At 37.7% G+C, this 19,131-nt stretch overlaps 2 protein-coding genes across 2 annotated transcripts; one reads left to right on the top strand and one right to left on the bottom strand.

Moving 5' to 3' along the window:
* Positions 1–4,151: 4,151 nt before the first annotated feature.
* LOC145491392 (uncharacterized) lies at positions 4,152–4,824 on the bottom strand. The gene has a single exon (XM_081470582.1). The coding sequence runs from the start codon at positions 4,811–4,813 to the stop codon at positions 4,163–4,165; it is 651 nt and encodes a 216-aa protein (XP_081326708.1). The 5' UTR covers positions 4,814–4,824; the 3' UTR covers positions 4,152–4,162.
* A 12,352-nt stretch (positions 4,825–17,176) lies between these two features.
* On the top strand, positions 17,177–17,893 carry LOC145489388 (uncharacterized). Its single transcript, XM_081468350.1, has one exon. It carries the CDS (start codon positions 17,177–17,179, stop codon positions 17,891–17,893), a length of 717 nt encoding a protein of 238 aa, XP_081324476.1.
* Positions 17,894–19,131: the final 1,238 nt, after the last annotated feature.

The following is a 19,131-nucleotide window of genomic DNA, read 5'->3' as shown; positions in this document are numbered from 1 at the left end:
AAGTGTTAGCTCTAGAAAGGAAATGAATACTACTTGAAGCAAAGGAAAACTCCTTGACACAAGCAGGTCTCTGAATTAAATCACCGTTGCTCTGCCAACTTAGCAACAAGGCCAGACAGTGATGGTTGTACCCAGTCCCATACCCTAGAATTAATTCGCTACTTTCCAGCTTGTTAAATAAGCGCAGCATTGCGTTCCTAATTGTACCCCTCCTTGAGGTTGCACTTTTTTATTTTAACAGAAAATAGCATCGATGTTTTTTTTCTAAGAACACGTAAAGACGTGAGGGTACATGTAAGTTAAGTTTCAAATTTAGAAACAGCTAGAGCTTGATATATTACGAAAAGTAAGGCCATGAAAAAAAACAATTCGTGTAAAAGGTAGGCTAGCTAGTAATCCTTAAATCCATGACAGTGCGGTGCTTTATATTCTTTATTTAACCGTGTATGTGGATATTATGAAGTTATTAATTTTGACAACTTTTAATAGATATGTTTACCTTAATAGAGTTTTCGTAGATTTTTAAATGTTTAAGCAATGTGTTAGTGGATTTGTATTTTTTAAAAACGGAGTTTGATTTAGTATATTCCTTTTTACCAGAGTTTTAGTATATTTGTATTTTTAAACAAAGATTTTGTATTTGTAATTTTTAATCGATGTTATAGCGGACTAATTTGTATGTTTGTAAAACAGGTAAACGTGTTAACGGGAAAAAAATGAGTGAACTCAAAGTTGTTGAGGAAGACTTTGCTTTGTTTGGTATTACAACAATAGTGTAGGTTGGTCCTATATCACGCTTATAGTACGCTAAGTAAGCTCGTATTTTATTAGCATTATCACGTTGACTTGTTATGGCACTGTATTTATAACGCCATAGGGTCCTTTAGTGTAATATAATGGCTGCATTCAAGACTTCACTTAGTATACCAGTAATATGCCATTGATCTTTTAATACAATAACTTAATACTTAACTGCAATGGGAAGACTCAGGAGTATCAGTAGTCCATAGAGTGCGACCATCCGTGGATAAAATTAGCTGCGAAAAGAACTGGGTTTTTTTTTATAAATTTTATTAGTGGTTAACTTGACATTGACATTTACAGGTCAAAGTACGTAGTGGTTAAATAGTGTATGTTTATCTACTTTTAAGTTTGTAGTTTTCAGCTACATATTGACAATAATTTTACGTATAATTATACGTATATACACACTAAGTTAACAAAGGCAAAGTAAAACGAAATTACAGGAATAGGAAGAAGAACAAAGGAAAAAAGTTAACAAAATATTTCACTGTTTTATTAAACATTGTAATTTTGTTTACAATAGCAATTTCTCGCGGTATATCAATTTTTTTCCTTTAGAAGTGCCAGAAAGCTGCTAAAATAGACCGTTTTTTCACGCAAGCAGCTATTTTGCAATAATTTGCGTATTATTCAGACTACATGTGTTCCATATTCTCAAGATTCCGTCTAAGATCATGATGTTTGATAAAGTGACGGCTAACACAAAGGACACTACTAACAAACCAAGACAGACACTACTTACAATACCACTAATGATACGTTACTTATACTACTTACTATACAATACTTCCCTAGAGTACAATTCTCACACTACTTTTTACAGTTTTTTTTTTTTCAGTTTCACTGACACGCCAGTTTGGAAACACGCTCCAAAAGTATGACATTAGACAGCAGTGAAAAAACCTGATCGATAGAGCCTGTCAGTCAAACATTGAGGGCTTACACAATGATCATGTATTGTGACTCTAAAGAGACTAATATTAGTGTTCATTTGGTGGAAATTGTGTTTGCACTATTTTTGTTTTTGTCGTTTAAAGTTTGCGAAGAAAATTTTTTTTGTATTGCTCAGTTTCATGGGGTTGATCCAAAATAGAGGTTGAAAGAGTTATTTGAAATTGTTTGGAAAGTGATTAAAACCAATACTTACAGAAGAGTGGGCTCGAAAGGAGTATGTTGAACTTTGCCACATCTCAACACTGCACAATACTTCACTTCGCTTCTCGGGTAAATATTTGTTTTAAGAACATCAAATTTCCGCGGGGCAACCATCAGCCGATAGGTCCTCGACAGAAACACTCTATTGTTTAAATAGAGATCAAGAGAGATACAGTAAAAATCCGTGTGTAAGAACCTCATTTTTTTATATCTGGCAAAATAGGTTCTTGTATTTTGGGGTAGTTATTGGCAATTTAGGCTAAGTAGGTTCTTAATTCCTATGAAGGAGATATATGAGTTGATTACCAGAAAAATAACTAAACTTGGGTTTCAAACCATTTGGTCCTTGAATATACAGTATCAATTCACTACTGTATTATGTACGTTCTTGACAGGTAAATTTGCAATCTCAAAGTCACACTCCTGGGTTAAAATGATTATCATAATTCAATTGTAACACACAACAGGTTCTTATATTTGTGGGTATTAAAATGGCAAAGTTTTGCCAGCAGGTTCTGAAACCAGTAAGTTCTTAGATGTGGGTTTTACTGTATATTTCATAAAATGACAGTAACAGTGCAGTGTCAGTAATGTATTGTCTTGTAAGTATTTCACCAGTATGTAATGTAATAAAAGTAATGTAAGGGGTGTAACCCCGGGGTGCAATCTTAGTTCATGTAAGTAGTGATCATAAGTAATGTATAGCTATTACATGTAACATTCCTCAACTCAAGCAATGTTGTATTGTAATGGATTTAACTTAAGTTTAATAAAAAAAGAGTGAATAATCTATTTACTAGAATTCTAACTAAATTGATCCCAAATGATAATTTCCCAATATTATTCCTCTACATCCTAAGTATTACTAAACCCCGTGCTTTAGCAGAACATCCTTCAGACTGAATTCTCATCAGACTGAAGTCTCATATCAACGAAAGTCCTTTTTTCATTGAATTATTCCATTATTTTTCTAAATCTTTGCCTGAAACTGTGGAGAAACAGGAATGTCACCATACACCTTATTCCAAAATGGCCGCCATTTTAGTGTTCTTTTGTTTGCCTTCAAATTACCCCTTGTTCTTAAACTCGAAATTTAAGAGTATTTTCCCTTGAGCGAGGCAACAGGGGCTAGTTTGCAAGCAAACAAATGAACATTAAAATGGCGGCCATTTTGGAATAAGGTGTATTTTGTTGACCACCTCAAGCCACTGTACACTATTGGATGATAGTGTGCAAAGGATCAACCAATATGATAGCAGCATTTGCCTAAGTGCTGGTAGAGTAGCCCATTTTGCAGTTCCTTGCCTCATGATCAAGGCTTCGAACAGAAGGAAGGTTATAGTTAACTTTGTTATGATGCAAATCTTCCATTTTTCTTTTAACCCATTGACGCCTGAACGAAATTGCCGGCGACCCACCCTTAATTTGCTGGCGTTTTTTTGGAATATTTCAGAGCGAGCAAAAGCACAAAAATAAACCATATGCGCAGTAACCACAGACACAAGATCAGGTTTCAAGACATCGTTTAATTAAAGTTGAATAAATGAAGGGTCAAAATATTAAAAAGTATTAACAAAAAGAACTCAACCTGATGTGTAAAACTGATAAGTGAACAAGAAATTATATTATTTCTTTTTCCGCGCGACAAAATGTCCCACAGACGCTGAGAAAATTGACTTTGCAAAAATGAGTTAATTATTGACTTTGGAGGACAAAAAACGAAACCAAATTCAAGAGAATTTCATTCTTGTACTATACCGGCTAACATTTGAGAAAACAACGAAAAATAAAAGCGAAGAACTCATTTAAAACTCAATCTGAAAACAAGAAATCGAGTAATTTCTTGGCCACGCGACGAAAATATTACGACGCTACGAAAGAAAGATGAAAGTCATAAATCAAAAAGACGACAAAAACAAGCGAATTATTTTGAGATCAGTCGAATTTCAACTGTGTTAATTAGTGGCCATTTAGTTCTTTTCTCAGCGGTTCTGTAGTAGCTGAATAAGACTCCAAAAAGTATTTCAACGAAGCGAATAAATAATGGTAATTGAACTGAGTGGAGTGCAATTTGGTCTGAAATCATGCGCGTGATTTCAAAATCGAACGAGCGCGCAGCGTGAGTTCGACTTTGAAATCACGCGTATGATTTCAGACCAAATTGCACTCCACTCAGTTCAATTACCATTATTTATCACTAGCATTACTTTTCCATTACTTTCTGTAACACTGCAAGAAGCGCTCTGTTCATTTTCTGCTGCTCCTGCAGCAGTGACTGCATGACTTGCTGCTGATTTTCCTGTTCTTTCTTTTTCATATCAAGCTCCTGTCGTCGCACTTCGCGATCAGCATCAGCTTTCTCTCTTAGAGAATCGACGAGCGGCTGTGCACATCTCTGGCCTGACCTGCACCGTTTTGGAGATGCATCCTTTTCTGATTTGCGTTTCTTCGTCTCCCTTAACGTTTCCATGGCTTTCTTTCGGATATCTTCGGCCGTTTCTTTGTCCTTATCCTGTTGTTTGGAGGCAAAATCCGCGTCAGCTGTCGCGGTATCTTCTCTCGAAACTAATTCTTCAATCAGCGCTTCTCTTTCTGTCAAATCATCCACAGAGATTCCACTCTCTTTTTCTTCCTCGCTCATTTTCTTCGTAAATTTCTTCCTCAGAAGCACCCATCTCTCTCCCACTGCTCTTCTGTCCTTAAGTTGAAACTTTGGAGAGTCAATTTTATTGAGTGACTCTACTATAGCCTCCCATGCCAGACCACGAGCAGGGCTGCCTTTTTTCACAACAAACACATTGCTGCCTAATATTTCTCGTAATAACAACACATCGTGCTCTTCCGTCCACTCCATTTGCCTGAAAGGAAAATCAAAAGTGGAAACATATCAGAGAAAAGTTATTTCAATTTTGAAAATTAACAGATGTAAAATTCAGAGCTTTATAAGCGCTTTTAATTTTGGGATCTTACTTCAGTTTTCCCTCGTAGGTTCCCGCCATTGACAAATCCGGCTTTCGTCAACACGAGTATAGCCTGCAAGAAAGTAAAAGAATATCATTTTCCCCTCCTCATCTTAAAATAAATATCAATCTCACTTCATCCTGCAAGCCGTTAAGAACAAAATTCTGGCTGAAATCCGAAACTAGAGGAGTAAAAGGCAGAAATACACTCACGTTTTCTGTACACCGCGAAAAGCAGCTTCTTGACGATTGCGCGGGCCTCCCACGACCTCGCGTCAAAACTGACAACGTATGCCGGAAATGAAAATTACTTCCGGTCGCCGTCGTCGTCCCAAATCCTCTCGATGCTAAAGGTCCCTAATGGACTGGCCAAGAAACGTTAGGTCGCTGTGCAGCAGCGTCCACTGTGACTGTTAAGCCCAATTCTGGAAAGGCAGTCTTTGTCGCAATTGTTGCAAGTGTAAGGTGTTGGTTGCGAGGCTGCTTAATCTGCCCTTGCTCTCTGTCGCTCCCTTTTGTCATGCCACTGCTCGTTCCTCGTGGCCTCTGCTCCCCTCACCCCTGTGCGCACCATGTGGTGCCAGTTGCTGCGGTCAGCTGCGGCAGCTTCCCAGGAGTCCGGGTTGATTTCGGCAGACTTCATGTCTCTTTTGTAAACGTCCTTGTAGCGCAGCATTGGGCGGCCAAAAGGATGGGAGTCTGACGTCAGCTCGCCGTAGAGGACGTCCTCCGGCAGGCAGCCGACTTCCATTCGCCGAACGTAGCTAAGCCAGTGCATGCTTCTCTTAGAGAGCTTTGACAGTCTGGACATGGTTGATGCTGCTTTGCCGATATGTCTGTTCATCTCGGCCTCAAGGGACAGGTTGCTCGAGATAAATGAGCCGAGATCAGTGAAGTCCTCGACCACTTCCAGGGTGTAGTCCCTGATGGAGATGCTGGGCGCTTCACTGACGTCCTGACCCATCGCGTTTGTTTTCTTCAGGCTATTGGTTAAGCCGAATTCTCGGCAGGCATGAGCCAGGCAGTTGACGAGACTCTGCAGCCCTTCTTGTGTATGGGAGGCCAGGGCAGCGTCGTCGGCAGAGAGCATCTCTCGCAGCAGCAGTTATGTACAGCGAAGAAGTGTCTTGTACAACCTTAACTGCCTCTACTGCATCAGCATTTTGGCTGGAAAACAGTTTTTTGAAGACTCATCGTCAGCTAGAACGAATGACCACCAACTTTTTGTCGCTGATCATTTATTTGGTCAACCTTGTTTCTCTTATCTTTGCTCCTCCTTTGTGCTGGGAAAATCTCGTGCTCTTTTAGTCTTGGTAGTTCTGTTTATTGTGTTGTCGAAAGGAGAGCCAACGCTGCTAATTTACCTTCAAGGACAAGAAACACTGATCGACGTTGCCCTACCATCAGAAAGTAACGGCTTTGTAAAATTATTAATTATTATTATTAAATTATTGTTGTTTAGTTATTATTATTGTTATTTGTAACAAATGTCCACAAACTTCTAACAGTATGCATTTGAAGTGTTCTTTCACAGCAAACAACAACTGTCGTTGCAGTCTATTAAAACAGGCTGAAAAGGCATGACTACACTATGGATAGTCTCTTCCTCAAGTCTACGGGAATGAGAAGCGAGACAAAAATCACCCATAGGTGAATCTTACAAAAAAATGTTTCTCAAAATTAATCCAACATGGATGCTACCATTCCAACACTTTTCTAAAAACAAACGGTGTACAACAATGTTAGAAAGTTTAGCGCTAGTTTCGTAGGCTGTTGATTTGATTTGCGTGCGCGTTGTTGCATGACAAAACGCGTCGTTTATTTAGTTGTTTTTTTGTAAAAAAAAACGTCTTAGTCGGCACGTCAAGGGTATGCTATGAGCGGGTCAATGGATGAGTGAGTGAGTGAGTAATAGTAATAGCAATAGCAATAGCAATAGCAATAGCAATAGCAATAGCAATAGCAATAGCAATAGCAATAGCAATAGCAATAGCAATAGTAATGGTAATAGTATTCTTTACTGCGCCTTACTCTCGAAAGGGAGGTATTGGTCTAAATACAACAAAAGTTTGAACAACTAGCAGAAATACAAAATAACATTTACCATATCCGTATACAATTAATTAGAAAAATTCATAGCCGGCTTATTACATTTGTGAACCAAGAATTTCTCTCCTTGTTTGAAACATTGAATGGATATATTTTCCTATAATTTTACATGTAACCGTGTTTTCTGCTCTAAGTAAATACTTCGTCTTCTCGTTATCACTTACATGTAAACTGGGGTAATGGGTGTCAGCGTTTGAAATAGCAGCTCACGTCTAAATGTGGTATACCCCTGACAATACATCAAGAAATGCTGTTCATGCTCTATGCAATTTTCTTTGTTTACTAAACATGTTCGCTCTTCAACTGGGATTAATGCTCCTCTATTTTCATATTTGCCAGGTTGTATTCGTAATGCATGACATCCTCATCTAAGCCTTGTCAGGCTAACTCTGTGTGCTGGCTTTGTAATTAATGTCAGGTAGTTTTCAAATTGATAATTATTTTTAACTTTCTTTTGTGTAAATTTCTCTCTTGAACTTGTTGATGACCTATTCTGGGTTTCAAGCCAGTTCTGTAAATGTTAATTCTTGAGTGTTTTCTCAATAACTGATCGTGCATTCTTGATGTTTGTTGGGTCGCTGTTTCTTATATTTTACACTTTTTATTGATTTCTTCATTCTGTTGAATTTCAAAGAAAGTTGTATGTTTTTTTGCATATTGAAATGTTTCTCGTAACAAAACGTTGTTAGTGGAATGCTTCAATCTTTGCCAGTAGCTGAAGATTGATGCTTTCATCTCGATGTTTAAAGGGTACCGCCCAAGCTCTGCTCTGCAAGCAATATTTTCTGTATACCATGGAACGTTCAATGACTGTTTACAAAACTTTATATGAACTTGTTCAATTGTACTTTTATCAAAAGTGTTTTGTATGATAACAGTTCCGGTCCCCAAATTGCGCATGCGTAAAGTAACACGGGTTTAACCAGGGCATTAAAGAGTTTGTTCTTAATCGTAATTGTTGCTGTATCATCTGTGTTAGAGAAGGATCGATTTATTATCGAGAGAACTTTGATGGCTTTTGCTAAGAATTTCTCTTGCATAGGTGTAACGACCAGATGACGTCACTGCTATACCTAAATATATTTGTTTCTCAACAATTTGTAAAGTTTCATTGTCATGTTTAATTTACCCTGTTCTTGTTTTGTCCGTTACCACTGAATATAACTATGTTTGACTTTCTGATGTTAATTTTGAGCTTCCAATCTTGAGCACGTTTATGAATTACATTAAGCGATTGTTGGAACCCTTCTGGAGAAGCGCTGATTACTAGCAACTCATCTGCATACATTAAGCAGTTTAGAGATCGATTTCCTAACACCACGCCTGGGCATTTGTTCTGTTTAAGACCGAGTGTACCAGAGGACTAGGCAGGGGTGATACATGCCATCTCTCCTTTTTGAATGAAACTTTGCCAAATTGAAGGTACTACCCAACAACTCTAAAAGACAAAGTGGGCCGGCTTTGTGATTTTTCTCTTGGGAGTTAGATCACCCCCCCCCCCCTGGTTTTTTGCCCAAAATCCCAAAAATGTCACTAAAATAAGCATCAAATTTAAGCTCCTGCTTACAGAATACATTGAATTTTATCGGTATTTCACACAAAGATTGGACCTATCTTAGTTCACACCAGGAATTTCAAGTCATTTGAAGTGACAGGTGCTAATCAAGGAATGTTATTTCCTACCCATGTCACGCAACATTTAGCTATAAGGCAAATTAGTTCAAATTCTGATTCAAACATTGCTTAAATCCAACTTTCTACATCAAAACTAATTTCATCACAGTTTAGAGTCACCCTTGGCCTGATGAGATCAAGAATAAAATTTTTGGCAACAGTTATTTTTTGGTAACAAAAGCTGTTCAAACAACATGACAAGAGGCTAGTTTTGACAAAGAGACAAGGGCGAAATCTAAAAATATTAGATATTAAGTATAGAATCAGTTTATCAAAAATATTTCTATGTCTTTGTCATTAACAAAGTCTTGAATGAATGCAAAACTCTTTGCAATATCCCTAAACCCTCGGACGTTCAAGGGGGGGGGGGGGTGGATACCATCCCCCCAATAAGGTATTTTCAAAATTTTGACGCTTTACTCTGAGGGGTTAAAACTTTCATTAGCTGTTCATTCATCCTTCGCGGATATTTTGATATGTCAACTGTGAGTCCATCATTTTTTATGTTTCCATAGCAACCACTAGTTTCAGAGGGGTTCCATCTCCCCCTTATACCACGGTGGGGGTACGAGTTAGCTTGTACGTCCAAGGGTTATATATCAGTGCAAAACATTAAATTCTATTCGTACAATCTAAATATGGGAATGAACGGCCGTGGTGTTTGAATTCTAAAACATTGACTAGTTAGATGAGAGTTTTTCTGGGCATATCTTGCTTTTTAGATTACTCTTGAAACCCTGCTCAATCATCACAGGTCAAACACTTGATCTTGCAATTGATTATTGTCAACTCTTACTTTACACTCAGCATACAAACTCAGCAATCCTGAGAAGTATTCTTTGCTGAAATTATTGTTTGCCCTCATTCCGAGTTCAAAAGACCCTTGACATTTTCATTTTTCTGCATCAGGCATGCAAGTAAATCTTGGCAAACACATACAGTTGTATATAAATAATACTTCAATTGTAAGATCGAGCTTTAGCTAGCTTTTACGAAAATGCGTTTTTCTTCTGAAAGTTCCTATACTGAATTAACCGCAGATAAAGGTTATACCTCATAGATGTTAGCACAAAACATTGTAAATAATCGCATGTCTGTGAGTAAGAAGATGTGTGAAAAAAATTGCAATTCTGAGGAAAAATTGAGCCTCGAGAAGATCTAGTAGCTGAAATTATCTGAAACCTAGGGTCCAATTCAAGCGAGCACATATGACAACATACACGGCACCAGTGCTTTAGGTTTAGCAAGGTTTGGCCCGGTTGAACTTTTTTAATTTTTCTAGGCACTCAAGAAGCTTGAGTGGCTCTTGGGTATCGTTTTCTTTTCTGCTCAGTAACCTCCTGTGTATATCCGTAGCTCCATGACGCTGTGAAATAAGTGATTTGTGTTTTCTGGTCACAAGACTGCATTACATATTCTACATGGTGGATGGTGAAGTAGCTGGCAAGTAGTATTGTGTTCGTACTGCAAGCCTGGTCAAGATCTCTTCTGCATCATCTTGAGAGGGACTCAGATCAGCCTGGTGTATGGCTAGTCGGCCACTTCTGTACATTACAGACAACATGCTGAAGTACTGGGCTATTTGGTCTGCAGTAAGCTACTCTTCTTTGCTGGACATTTTCGTGCCACTACTGTCTTGCACAGTCTCATCTTACTGTACTCATTCACTACACTTTCGTCCTGTCTCCTCACCTTCCAAGAATGTTCTTTTCGGATATGTGTTCACTTTTTCAGAAAAGCGGGTTCCTCTTCGTGATGTTTTCAGACCCATCCCTTTGAGATTTGTCTTGTGGATCATGATCACTAAAGGAGGTTTGAGATTTCAACCCATTTTATCTTGATGCTGTCTATGCCGTTTCTCTCTCTAACTTTATTAAGTGTTTACCCACATCCATCTGTCTCTGCAGACTGCAAAAGACTGCTATGCTTTTGTGAATCCCTCTTCAGAGTAGGAGGAATACACTCGTGTAGCTTTGACAACCTGGGACTCTTCTTCAATAGATTGCGAGGTCCTAGACCATTGTTAATAGTGGGGAATGGTTATGAAGCCCGGAAAACATCAAAGGAACAAACAAAGATGCCAAGATTTGTGTCGGAAGGTCCACGACCGTGCAAAATCTTTTTTTGCGCTTATACACTATGCATGAATTACGTAACCAAAACGTTTCTATTGGTCAGTTACTCGGTCAGTAGTATACAACAACTGTGTTTTGAGCACGGTCAAGGCCAAAAAAGAGAACAAAAACATACAACAAACAACTTTGTTGAGTTTCATAATAATCTCCTTCTATTAACTATGCCTATACAGGCTGTTGGAACTGAGAGTTGTCAAACTCCTGGTCGTAAAAGTAGCAGTCTCTCTCACAGTACATTTAAGGGCTGCTCTATGCATAAGTCTGTAGACCCTTGAGGTCTTCCAAATCCATTCCTCATGTGCAGGTGTGAAACGTTTACCAGGACCCATATCATAAGCCTTCTACACTTTCAAACCTCCGAACTTGAAGCTAAAAAATGTTAGAGACAAGATCCCAGACACTGTGTGCTTCAAGGTCTGGCCTGACTCTTGGGTCTTAACAATATTATTGATGCCTGACACCCTTTAACCCGCCATAGGATATCACTAGGACTTTTAATGTCGCGGCCTTCATTTATGTTACAACGCACATGGCTCTGCACTGTGGCAATTCCTCTGTCACAGAGGTCCTTTTCAGTCTGTAGATCACTGAAATCATATCTGACGATCTTAATGCCTGTGCACTCGCTAAGGCTGGCAAGTGAGTGGATGACGTGAGAACAAAGGTAACATCCGGTATTGTCGAGCTTTTCTTTCAAAAAAGATACAATTGAGCAAAACATCGAAGCCATTCTTATTATTGGAGTGTGCCCATCTATAAATAGAGATTGAAATCCCTTACGCAGTGGTAATGAATAATAAATAATAACAACAATAAATATAAATAAATATAATAGATAATAATAATAATAACAACAACAAACTATTAATTATCACTTAGTGATATTATTTGCTGCTGATCAAGGTCTTTGGTTCTTGTTCCCATGCTTTCAAAATTATATGCACAATGTTTATCTTTATACTAATTAAGATTTACTTGCCTGCCTGATGCAGCAAAGTAAAAAAAATCATAGATGTTTTTTAACTCGATTCGCATGAAATGGATATTCATTGGGTGAGCTCGAGTTAATATATGAGGGCAAACAATAATGTCAGCAAAGAATACCTCTCAGGATTGATGAGTTTGTATGCCGAGTGTAAGGTAAGAGTTGACAATCATCAACGGCAACATCAAGCATGTGACCCGCCCGTGATGATCGAGCAGGGTTTCAAGGGTAATCTAAAAAGTGAGGTTTGTCCAGAAAAACTCTCATCTAACTGGTCAATGTTTTAGAATTTAAACATCACGGCCCTTTATTCCCTTATTTAAATTATACAAATAGAATTTAGGTGTTTTGCACTGTTATTTTAACCCTCGGATGTACAAGCTAACTAGCACCCCCACCGTGGTATAAGGAGGAAATGGATGGAATCCTCTTGGGTTTGTGCTCTGTTTAGGCACAGCGAAATAAATTTACATTGATTAGATAGCCCTGAGCTTGTTCTACAAAATGATACCATATTTGTTGGTTGTGACGTCATATTATGCCAAATGACGTCATTTGACCCGCCATCGTGGATCCGCCATTTCGGATTTTACTTTTTTTCTAAAAAGTCAAGAAATAATGGAAATTGATGCAAAATCAAGCCGAAATGCTTATGAAATGTACAAATTGGTGAATTTCTGGTATTTGATGAAGAAAACTGGAAAAAATACAAAATTATGTCACAAAGAGTTGATTTTTGGCCAAACCTACATGAAACTAGTGGTTGCTATGGAAACATAAAAAATGATGGACACAAAATTGACATATCAAAATATCGGCGAAGGATGAATGAACAGCTACTGAAAGTTCCAGCCCCTTAGAGTAAATTGTCTTTTCAAAATTTTGAAAATACCTTATTGCGAGGATGGCATCCACCCCCCCCCTCCCCTCCTGTACGTCCGAGGGTTAAGGGATATTGCAAAGAGTTTGCATTCACTGAGCTTCCACTGCCCTAAATAATATTTAAAGACTTTGTTAATGACATTAACATAGAAATAACTTTGATAAACTGATTCTATAATATCTAATATTTTAGATTTTGCCCTTGCCTCTTTGTTAAAACTAGCCTCTTGTTATATTGTTTGAACAGCTTTTGTTACCAAAAAATGACAGATCCCAAAAATTTTATTCTTGATTTCATCAGGCCAAGGGTGACTCTAAACTGTGATGAAATTAGTCTTGATTTAGAAAGTTGGACTTAAGCAATATTTGAGTCAGAATTTGAGCTAATTTGCCTTATAGCTAAATGTTGCGTGACATGGGTAGGAAATGACATTCCTTGATTAGTACATGTCACTTCAAATGACTTGAACTAAGATAGGTCCAATCTTTATTTGTGTGAAATACCAATAAAATTCAATGTATTCTGTAAGCAGGAGCGGTGTTTAAATTTGATGCTTATTTTAGTGACATTTTTGGGATATTGGGCAAAAAACCGGGGGGGGGGGTGATCTAACTCCTAAGGGAAAAATCACAAAGCCGGCCCACTTTGTCTTTTAGAGTTGTTGGGTAGGACCTTCAATCTGACAAAGTTTCATCCAAAAAGGAGAGGTGGCATGTATCACCCCTGCCTGGTCCTCTGGTAAACTCGGTCTTAAAATATTGCGGTAAATCATTCATAAATAAAGAAAACAAAACTGGACTTAAACCATCACCTCTCCTTATCCCCTTGTTACATGAAAATAGGTCTGTAAGTGTGTTCTACTCAATTTTAACACAACTCTTGATTGAGGAATACATGGACTTTATGACATTCAAGAATTTTCCTAGAATTCCGTATTTGTGTAATTTATGGATCATACCGCATTGCCATACACTATCAAAAGCTTTTTCGTAATCAATGAAACCAACATAAATCTTTTTGTGTTGTTTGGTGTATTTATGGCGTATTTGGCGGAGAATAAATAAACTATCCGTGGTTCCAGCGTTTGGTCTGAACCCAAACTGTTCTGGATTTCAATATTGTGTTGCTCAATAAACTTATTTAATCGGTTTTGTAAAATTGATGTGAACAGTTTCCCTAAGCAACTGGTTAAAGTGATTCCTCTGTAATTGGCTGGGCATTTCTTGTCACCTTTCTTTTTGTATATTGGTTTTATGACACCTATGTTCCATTCAGTTGGGAAGATGCCAGTTTCAATGAGGTCATTGAATATTCTTTCTAGACGGAAGATATGAGATAATACCGTCCGTGTTTGATCATTTCATTTAGGAGAGTGTCCATACCAGGTGCTTTCTTATTTTTGAGTCTAGAACTTTGATCATGAATTTCTTTCATGGTGATCGGCCCATTTAAAATTTCATCTGACAGCGTAGTTTCGTCAAGATTGTTTGGGGGATTGGCAACTGTGTGTGATTCTTGAGTTTCTTCTGCGTCATATGAAAGGTTTTGAAAGTGCTTTATCTAATCTTCTGGTGGAATATCAAAACTTTCGTCAATCGTTTCACTTTTTCGAATTTTGTTTATTAGTTTCCAGAAATCTCCGCTTTGGTTGGAATTCAAGGTGTTTATTTCATTTAAAAGTTTATTTTTATATCTTTTACACACCTAGCCTTTTGATCAGCTTTTTGCATTTCTTTTTGAGAACAAAATATTCTTGTCGCAATGATCGAGGAGTTGTGGGATTAATTTTGTTGGCAAGTTTCTGCAGCTTTTTCATTAACTGTCTGCAAGTATTATCACACCACGGTTTATATTTTTTGGTCTTTTTACGCATTTTACTACGTGATGGTACTAGGTCAAGTTCTGCAACTGATTTTAGTACTTTATTGAACTGTGAAATCTCATCATCTATTGAACTATGGTGTTCTGCACTAAAAGATCTAAGCCTGTTTTGAATATTAAAACTCGACAATGTACTTATGAATGTATGTTTAGATTCTGGCTTCCAAAGAAATTTGGTGAAGCAGTTTCGGGAGGATGCCTCTGTTCTGCTTCTTTTGGGGCGTTGATGCTGGACATGATGCCACGATTAGGCAAGCCAATTTAAGAGTGATAGGACAGTGATCAGAATATGGTGTCAAAGCTAGTACTTGAAATCCTAACACTGTGTTTTGAAGATCTTCGCTGAGTATTTCGTAATCAACGGTGCTTGCCCCGTTGTATTGATACGATGTTAACTTTCGGTCTAGATCACCTGTAACTCTGCCGTTTAATATCCTCAGTTTATTTCCTATACATAATGTAATGTCTCGCCTCCTAATTTGTTAAAGCTGTAATCCGCATTGTTTCGTTTTGGCTAGTTCTTATCAAGATTATATGCGTTATCGGCTGCGATAAAATCTTGACAATCATTTTTGATAAAGTCATTCAAGGTTCCAGTCCTAGCATTGAAATCACTAGGCAAGTCTTCACCCGCTTTTCGGTATGAGTGAGGGATGAATGTATGTCAGACCAATCAGATTGGATCTCAATATTACTCTTCTGCATTATGATTTATTCATTTAACTTGTTTATTTCGAATACTTTTGTTATTCACATTTTACTTCCTTTATTGCATTGTTTCTATTAATTGATGTGTCTTGTCTTTTATTTTTGAACGTGTCAGTGACCAACACGATAGCATATGCTTCTTTGGTCACTGAGCACATTTTGTTTTGGTTTTATTATTATTATATTTTCCTTATTTTAATTAATGAATTTTTTGTAATAGTGTGCGATAGTGAAATATGTCTGTAAATAGTGTCAATTAATAAAAATCTGAAATCAAAAAAAAAATCTACTATAAACAGCCAATCAAATTTCTTGTTGTAAAGGTGAATGGTATGTGAGAAGATTTGATCCCGATACAGTTCAGAACGGCTATATTCATTCTTCTTTAAAAGAGGAGGAAGTATTCATATATTGGGCTTACTTCGACATTTTCTGTGGGTTAGGCTGAGGATTTTGTGGGCGAAGAAACAGTCAAAGAAACATAGTGTTTGGCATAATTTATAATTAGGAGCATGCGATGAAGGGTAAGCTTTTCCCATAGCCCATTACAAAAACGTGAGAGGACTGGGACGAGTTTCTTATCTTGATTAGATATAAAATCTAAACATTTCAAATGAAATGTTACTGAATGAAAAGCTACCCAGTCAAGTTTGAGAGTTTTCGGCGGAAAATTGTCCAAATGGAAGCCTTGCAAAAGTTCAAAATTCCATACAAACCCTTACAATTTTGTGGCCTGTCTACCCAATTCATAAAAACTCTCTATTTTAGGTGATATTTGAAGAGCTATCATTTTGCCATTTCCCTCCTCTGAATACTTCTATTCTTGCTTAAGACTCTCAGATTTAGTTGATCTTTCATTTGAATATCGTAGTTTTTCAAACAAACGGAAAACAACCATACTCTTTCCCAGTCCTCACGTTTTTGCAATTGGTTATTAGGTAAGGTTTTGAATTAAATGAGTCTTGGCCGCTCTACTACTAGGTTTAAGATGTGAATGAAAAAAAAGTTGATGTGGTTTCAATGATAGGAACAATTGTATTTTGGGGGGGGGGGGGGGGTTGAAATGCTATGAGAGCCCGTTCTGGCCAAAATTACATTAATTATTTTTACTAAAACAGAATTAATAAAACTTTCTGTTCAGTTATTTTTGTGGTGTCTTATAAATAATTATATCTACTCTTCGAATGATTTTTACATATTTTACATCTTATTTTTAAACTTACGTCTCGTATAAAATGCGAAAAAGTCCCTAAATTAACTTGAGTATTTTTGAGCAAAAATTCCTCTTGGGGGTTGGAAGGGTTATGTGATCGGTGAGTGAGGGAGTTATGCATGTGCGCGTGTCACACCGGGGTTGTATCAAAGAACGAATCAAATTGCCTGTTAGAAAATAAGATGGTATCTACATTAATCTGGAGACATGTCAGATTACTGTAGTTTGTTCAGTCAAACATTTTATGGCTTACTATTTAGCTATCTTACCATGACGGATGTAACATCGCAACCAAAGAAAAAATGTCAAATTGACCAAATCATTACTGTACCATGAATGCTTTTATCTCCGACACTTCACACAAAAAAATAACTCTTGCACGCCTTGCGTGCCTATGTTTTTTGAAAAGCGAAATTAAATAATTTAAATTAGTAATACATTTATAAATATCAACGCTAAAAAATTACGTTTTGATGTCATCTTGAATTATTATCAAGTGAGAAATAAAAAATAATGGTAAGTATTTAATTATATATAAGTGTAAGAGGAATTGTTTGATACTTCTCTATATTTTGCAATTACCACTTAGATCCGTCTTTAAAAGGCAAGAGTGGAAGGAACTTGCTACTCAATGCTTCAGCGGCTGGTAATGTCGCCATCATGAAAACAATGCTGTCACTTGGTCTGGATATCAATTCAAAAGATAGTTATGGTAATACTCCATTGATGATGGCGGCTTTGTTTGGCAAGATGGAGGCCGTAACCTATCTTTTAGACAAGGGTGCAGATACATCTTCGATAGGCATGTATGGAACGAACGTCCCACACATGGCTTCAGAGGGTGGTAATGTCGCCATCATCAAGACATTGCTGACACGTGGTCTGGATATAAATTCAAAAAATAGTAATGGTAGTACTCCATTGATGATCGCGGCTTTGTCTGGCAAGATAGAGGCCGTAAACTATCTTTTAGACAAGGGAGCAGATGCGTCTTTGAAAGGCCAGCATGGAAGGAACTTAATACACTTTGGTTCAGAGGGTGGTGATGTCGGCATCATCGAGACAATGCTGTCACGTGGTCTTGATATCAATTCAAAAGATATTGGTGATAATACTCCTTTGATGATCGCGGCTTTGTCTGGCAAGATAGAGGCCGTAAACTATCTTTTAGACAAGGGAGCAGATGCGTCTTTGAAAGGCCAGTATGGAAGGAACTTACTGCACGACGCTGCCAGTGGTGGTAATGTCGCCATCATCGAGACAATGCTGTTACGTGGTTTTGATATCAATTCAAAAGATAGTAATGGTCACACTCCGTTGACAATCGCGGCAGCTCGTGGTAAAGCCGAAGCTGCGGAGTTTCTACTCAGCAGGGGAGCGCATTAATTTCTTTCGTCACGCGCTTTTAAGGAACCAGTCTTCTACTTCACATTATTGCCGTCATTTTTGACATGGCACATTAGCAGTTAGTTTTTACACGCTCGATGTTGTGAAAACATTAGTGAGAAATTTTGGTAACTTGTGTAGAGTTTGAACTCACATATTTAGGTTACTAAGAGTGTTGCTCTGATAGCTGTATTGGCTCCTCAAGGAGGAATAGAATAATGAATTCGTTATTTACTCTAATGGAACTTCCAAAGTTCACGCAACAATGATTTCAGCATATATCGTTTTTCTGTGTTCACAGAGAGCAGCGGAACTAGGGATCTACAACATTAAGTATAGGTTTTCATGAATTTCCCTGTAGTCAAATATATCAATTTCAATGTTATTAATTTCAAATTCCCATAGCATATCGTAGAGTATCCCCGGGGGGGGGGGGGGCACTGCCATATATGGGCTAAATAGGTATGTGCCGCTGTGAAGGGTATGGTTTTCAAGCAGTTTACTCTAGGATAGGGTATATAAATCAGAGCGTTTGGTTCTAGAATAGGGTGTCATTTTTCCCAAAACTGACTAGTTGGTTGAAGATTTTACCTAGACTAAGAAAACCAGGAATTGCCACTCAAAAATATAAAAAAAAATCAAATCAGCAAGTTTAAATTTGCGCAAATCAGCCGCAATAGTGTCGATAGATGGGGGGCTTTGGGGAGTTTCCTCTAGTATAGGGTAGCAAAATTCAGCTGAACTAGCTCTGGTATAGGCTAAGGGTTCCAGGGTCCCAGCGGCACATCCCCACCCAGAAATTCCCAAAGTACCCCCCCCCCCTCCCGGGAGGGTATCATTATATTTAGTTGGTAGAATGAGGTAATAGTTGACAGTATCTTAATTCCATGGCACCCAGTTGATTTTCACAGTAGTTTCTGTAATCTGTTAGTTAACAATTATCCTGTGAAATAACCTGGAATACTGTATGACACTTCGCCGACGAGGCTGTTAGCGCAGTGAGATAATTAACTAAGACTATTCTGTAAGATTGAGCGAGAAGACTTTTTTTTATTATACAACAAACTGTCAGGGAGACGCATTTTTACAATAGATGGCGGACGATTCTTGGCAGATTGTATACCACAGGAAGCTATTGAATATATAACTGAAGAGTAATTTAATGTGCTGGAAAATAAGCCCAAGTATTTCCTTGTAAGCGTTAGCTCTAGAAAGGAAATGAATACCATTTGAAGCAA

This window comes from Orbicella franksi, chromosome 6, assembly GCF_964199315.1.
Source record: "Orbicella franksi chromosome 6, jaOrbFran1.1, whole genome shotgun sequence".
NCBI lineage: Eukaryota > Metazoa > Cnidaria > Anthozoa > Scleractinia > Merulinidae > Orbicella > Orbicella franksi.
This window is presented reverse-complemented; position numbering and strand designations above follow the sequence as displayed.